The 6051-nt window shown below is 32.6% G+C and overlaps 1 protein-coding gene across 1 annotated transcript; it reads right to left on the bottom strand.

The window, feature by feature from the left end:
- Positions 1–1275: 1275 nt before the first annotated feature.
- On the bottom strand, positions 1276–5412 carry LOC143584097 (exonuclease 1). Its single transcript, XM_077066230.1, has 11 exons — positions 5328–5412; positions 5175–5211; positions 4320–4497; positions 4169–4247; positions 4039–4083; positions 3498–3647; positions 3296–3410; positions 3124–3224; positions 2936–3033; positions 2767–2859; positions 1276–2057 (listed from the first exon to the last, which is right to left on the bottom strand). The coding sequence occupies exons 1-11, from the start codon at positions 5403–5405 to the stop codon at positions 1469–1471; spliced, it is 1563 nt and encodes a 520-aa protein (XP_076922345.1). The 5' UTR covers positions 5406–5412; the 3' UTR covers positions 1276–1468.
- Positions 5413–6051: the final 639 nt, after the last annotated feature.

Here is a 6051-nt window from a genome sequence, read left to right as displayed (position 1 = left end):
AGAAAAGTGAGTTTTCCATAGTCAAGTTCTATAACAACTCAAGTTCTATACTTTAATGTTACACCTATTATATAGACTTTGACCACAACCCGGTCAAAGTCAAAAATGGAAAAGTTAATATGTACATAAGATAAAAAAGAAAGCAAACCAGCAATAGCCTTCCACGTATGACTGTAAATGAACTGAACAAAACTTTGTAAGTGTTCATTCGCTAAGCTTTTAACATACAAACATATGGTTCGCAAACACATAACTAAGTTGTGTTCGTGTTCGCTAAGAAAATGAAGTTGTTCGTGTTCGTCCATCGTGAACTTTCTAACCAAACACCAATGAACGTAAAAAAAAACAGACGAACATTAACTAATTTAAAAATATAACACGGCATTGTTAATCCCAAACATTGCACAACCATCCGATAAATAAATCAAGTTTAACTTAAAAAAATTAAACTAATCGAACAGGGTTTATTTTCATGTCCGCCCTTTTATAAAACAAACAAATGTAAACTAACTTCCCGCCAAACGTTCGACTTGTTTACGGCTCCACTTCCACCATGAAAATCTTAATCACAACAACAATCTTCAATGCAGAAAGTCTAACACATATGTGGATGCAATTATCACCCAAGACCTTTAGTTGGTATATATATTAACCTAGAATTTTGTTATTTCATAAGCTAAATACATAGAGGTTGAGTAGGAGATCTAATGCAACCTTTAAAAGTACAAGTTGCAGCCAATTTTGCTTAATATTTAGTACTATTCGCAACTTTTTAATAAAAAGGTTGTAGATTCTGTATGATTTTGCAACTTTTTAGAAAAAATGTTGCATTAATCATTTAATCCAACCTTTATGTTCAATGCAGTTGCATTAGCATCAAAGGCAACACATTTGAAAAGGGTTGCTTCTAAAAAGTTGCATTAGGCATATTTTCTAGTAGGATATTAAGTTAAATAAACATTTAGAATCATCTATAGATGTGTATCTTTAAAAACTTCAAGCTCACACTCACCTTAAGAAAATTAAACTTTTCTTTACCCAAAACAGTTGATCGAAATCTTTAAAAAAAAACGAATTTCTGATCGAGTATGCGAAGAGAATTGTTAAATGTTGTTCTATTGTCACCTATCAAAGACACAAGAAAAAAATGATTTTGATATTACAGTAATCTAAGCTAAACTTGCAGAAAAAAATCTCAAAACGTGGTCAATTGATCTTGTTATCAAAAAAATAAAACAAATGAATGTGGCAACTAAAAAAAATGAAACCTTAATCAAAAACTGAACATGCAAGCAACACTCTTACAGCCACACTGCCACCTTCAATGACAATTAAGTTATATCATTCATAGTTATGTAGTATCATGAACCAAGAAAATGACAAAACCTTGCTTCATTTTAAAAGTAAGCCCAGAAAAACAAGCCGGCCAAATCAGGTTCAATTCAAAGTTAGAATAGCCAAAATTGCATTACACCCTTGAGAAAAAATTCAAGATGGTGTTTTTGTTGCTCTCTGATTTACTTTCAACTTTCTTTCCACTTGTTACCATCTTTTTTACTCCAGTCTTGTTAACAAATTTAGACTCTACGCTTTTCTGCGAGTCGGGAGTCATTTCAAGATGTTCAACTTCCGTAACCTCTGAATATTCAGAAGCACAGTCATCGATTACAACTGTCTGTTTCAGTCTCTTAAAAGGGTTGCTATTAGGAACCACTGATGATCTTTTGGCAGGAATTGTGCGGTCAACTATGTTGACACTATTGTCGTTTAATGGAGATATCAACTGTTTAAGATTTGATAATAGTTCAAAACTTGAATCAGGCTTAGTTTTGTTCACCACTGCAATCTTTTTGGTTCCAGTTTTGCAAGATGAGACAATGGTAAAACATCCCTCTGTGGTTGTTTCCTTTTTCAAGATCCGGTTAGGAACCGCGTTGTTGACTGCAGTTGGTTTTTTCAGTTGATCGTCACAAACAAGAAGCTTATTAAACGCCTTCATGGTACAAGGGTCTAGTAGACCTTCGGCTATTGCAGAAGCTTGTGATGAAGATAATTCACTAACCATAGTCAAGGATAAAAATTAAAGCATAATGATTGCGGTTTAAAACGTGTTAACACTTATAATTTGATTCAGGTTAAAACATGTGATGACCAAAATAGACTTAGGTTAAAATGAATTGTTATAGAAAAAAAATGTATCAAAATAGCTTGACTCACATGACTTTTTCCCCAAATCAAATCGTTCTTTGGATAACTGGCCATGACTGCCAATTGTATTATTTTGTGTTAAAAAACATTAATTATATTAAAACTCAAAAATAAAAAATAAAATCCACGTCGCCACTCAGCGTTAACATAAAAAAAAAGATAAAAAGATTTCTTATGTGAAACAAAAACGAAAAACGCTAAAAAAACATGTTAAAACCTTTAATTTAATAAAAATATGAAAGTTGAGTGACTTAATTAGAACACTTTTTAAAGTTGACTGATTTAATTGAAACGCTTTTGAAACTTGGTTACTAATATATGAAATTGCCCCTATATATGAGAATATACTAATAAAAATAAATACTTTTTATAATATTCTAACTTGGTTTATAAAACAGTGTTAGTGGTTTATAAGTGCAAGTCAACCACATATCCTGTTAAGCTAAATTTTATGCCCATTTGATTGTTTAAAAAATAAAACCTTACCTGAATTAACACATTCATAAGTAAACAAATCAAAATTCCCTCCTTGTTGGTGAACATGAAATAAAAGGATACGGTCCAAGGAAATCAAGCTCTTCGCCTGAATAATGTACAAGCGTTTCCCCAAGTGGTGTCAAGTGTTTTAGCTTTTTTGAATCTGCATCATAGCTGCAGATAATATACAACTCGTCAGAATCAGAACATGTAAAATCACATAAAAACGGCAATAAAAAGGGTTACGAACATTCTGGCATGCTGAAAAACAGCTAATGCTTCTTTAAAAGATGTCAAATAGTCCTTAGGCATTTGATCTCCTTTCTCAAACTTTAACGCAGATAAAACCTGTAAGCAAATTAATGAACCAATGCCATATATTTTACAGTTACAAACTTAAAATAGCTTTATTTTATATACTTTATGTAACATGCTTACACGATCTAAGTTACGATACTTGGAAACCAAAGCATGAGCCTTCCCAATGCCAATTCCAGGCACAGATGGAAGAAAATCACATCCAGCTAAAACACACATGCCTACATATTCACTGCTATCATTTTTATATATTTAATAACAATAACTATTTCATATATATGTGTGTGGTTACCGGTGAACAACTCTTTATTAAAATGTAAGAATGAAGGCAGACGTCCCGCGGAATCAAAAACTTTATCAATAACTATCTCTTCCCCATTGCCATATCGGTCCATCTTGAAAATAACCTGATTCACAACATACAGCAAATAACATGTTCAAACAAGCAGTAATTATTAAAGATGATTTAAGTCAAGTTTGATTGAAGTTCTTACAGAAGTGCAACCATAAGCAAGAAGATCACTGTCCTCTGATATAACTGCAGCAATTCCACCTTTGTCAGCATCAAGGCTGGATAAATATGCTAATTGTGCATCCGCCTCATACGGTGCTACAACAAACTCTATATTCTCTGATCTTAGAACCTGCAAATGAAAGGCCACTTCAATTTTTTCCATCTAGAAACATCTGACACACATTTGACCTAGGGGTTCACGGCTCGCTTGAAGTTCGCTAAAAAAAACCTCATAGCCAAATCCGAGCCAGGATTGGCTCAGCTTGTGAGCTCGCTCTTTGGCTTGTTTGATTTGATCGTTTAAGTTAAACTCCAAATTTTAATATATGTAATAATTTTAAAAATAATTATTATTATAACATATAAAAATATAAAAGAAAACAAAACGTAACACGTATAACGTTATAAATGCTTTTATTTATAAATTTTGTATTATGTGCATGTTAAAAAGCTAAATGTTTGTCTTTCATGTAACAATATTTCGTAAAAAGAACAGCCCGAGGTCGTCCTAATTTGAATACCTGAATAAGTTGGTATGCCATTAATGGTGTAATGCTCACTGCCCTCTGGATTGAAAAATGCAGCATTCATTAATTTAACATTGGTACAAACACAACATTTGACATATTATTATTATTAGCAAGTAAGTACCTGAAACATCTCTATTGCAGCATTAGTATCACCTTGTTTGAGTTTTGCCATTGCTAATTCACGGCTTTCTTTCCTTTTACTATAAAACGAAAAGAAATCAAGTAAGCATATGTATTGAGGAAATGGGAATAATGAAACATGTACCTCCTACCTATGTCTGTGTTCATCAGTTTGGGATTTGCAGGGGATGTTACAGCCATCAAAAACTAGGACAGGAGTAATGTTATGATGTCGAAGCATGTTGATTCGATGCAGACAGTAGTTTATGTATTGGAACTTTTTTTTGTCTCCTTCCGTGTTCAGACAAAGCTCCATACTACATGAATATGCTGATTAGAAATTTAATGTTAGTTTCTTTCTTTTTTCATTATTAAACACAGGGCCGGCCGGAGGTAGTGCCGGTCGGACGTTGGCCGGGGCATGTACCTTTTGGGGGCCAAAATTTTTTATATCTATATTTTTTATATATACATTTAAAAATATAAAACTTGTAAAATATAATTTGATCTTTACCATCTTATAATTATTGAACCCAAAATTCTTTTTATTCATTATCCATTTAATCAAGTATAAATTATTGGGCTCAAACTAAAACTAAAAACTAAAAAAATTAAATAAACTCTCAATGCGAAATAAAAGAAATAGTTGTCGATTGAAATTCCTTTTTTGTTTCCTTCATTCTTTGTGAATGTTGAACAAAACCTCAACAATGACTAACCCATCCGACCACCACTATTGGTTCATTGTTGACCACCAGACTCCTCTACAGTTTACCAAGTCAACCACCAAGGACCAAGCTATTTATTTATCCAATATTAGGAGAGTTTCATGAATCATTGGTTAATCGTATTTGACTTTAATAATTTATTTTTCTATGTTTAAAAAAATTAGCTTATATATATCGTTACTTGTTAAGGCTATGGGCCTTTTTATTTCTGCTCGGCCAAGGTATCTAAATCCTCGGAGACGGCCCTGATTAAACATCAAAGAATTAGTATAGGTATACCTCCTTTGTGAAGCCATGAGTAAGCATCGATGCCCACCTGAAAAAAAAACAACAATTAGAAATTCGAAATGAATCAATCAATCAATCATGTATTGTATAGTATTAGTATTATTATTGGTATTATTAGAATGGATTTGAGGTAGTACCACCCACCCGTTTGTGTGCGTATTTGTTGATGTGAATGGGGTGAACGTAGGGTTTCATGAATCTCAGAAGATCTTTGATCCCCATTTCCTTTGTTGGTGGATGTGGATCTGACACTTTACTTTTCTACGCCCCCATGATTCAACATCCTTTTTACCGCCAAATATTTATTTGAAAGAAACCCTCCCGCCACTGTTTTGATCATGGGTACGGTTTTAACTTTGTGTTGTAATTGGGTGGTTGATTAGGGTATGGGACATATTTTTTATGTTTTTTCCCGTGGCTTCGATGTTTCTTATCGTTGTTAGTGTCTTGCTTGTGACGATTTTCATTTATATTTAAAGTTTGCTTGACCGTTCAAAAAAAAATCCATTTTTGGTTCAAAAATAAATTATTGCTTTCTACAAAATAACCACTAGTCATTTTTAAGAAAAATATTCTTGCAATATTATTTATTTGAAGATAATACTGAAATAACCAAAACAATAAACATCAATTGAATTTGGGTTTAGTTAATTTTAATAATTTCTATTGACTAGTATTAGACGATAATAATCTCAATTCGTTTTATTGTCATTAACGGTCCCAAATTTAAAAAGGTTGGCAGCCAGTGGTCCTCTGTTAAAAAAAAACTTAACGGCGTTATACTTTTTTTCGAATTTCAAACTAATGTTTTATGTGTTTTGATCGGAAAGAGGATACGGGTCGATAGATGTAAAACATAGCTCGAAAC

This window comes from Bidens hawaiensis, unplaced genomic scaffold (assembly GCF_021521415.1).
Source record: "Bidens hawaiensis isolate Kalapana, Puna unplaced genomic scaffold, B.hawaiensis_p1.1 tig00001521_1, whole genome shotgun sequence".
Taxonomy (NCBI): domain Eukaryota; kingdom Viridiplantae; phylum Streptophyta; class Magnoliopsida; order Asterales; family Asteraceae; genus Bidens; species Bidens hawaiensis.
Note: the sequence above shows the minus strand (reverse complement) of the source record. Positions and strands in the feature narration are given on the sequence as shown.

Excerpts from the sequence above, each read along its gene's own strand:
- LOC143584097 (XM_077066230.1), bottom strand. The coding sequence starts at position 5,405 with ATGGGGATCAAAGATCTTCTGAGATTCATGAAACCCTACGTTCACCCC. Across the intron at positions 4,498-5,174 it reads CTCATGGCTTCACAAAGGAG|CATATTCATGTAGTATGGAG; the intron begins GTATACCTATAC and ends ATTTCTAATCAG. Across the intron at positions 3,648-4,038 it reads TGGCATACCAACTTATTCAG|GTTCTAAGATCAGAGAATAT; the intron begins GTATTCAAATTA and ends TTTCATTTGCAG.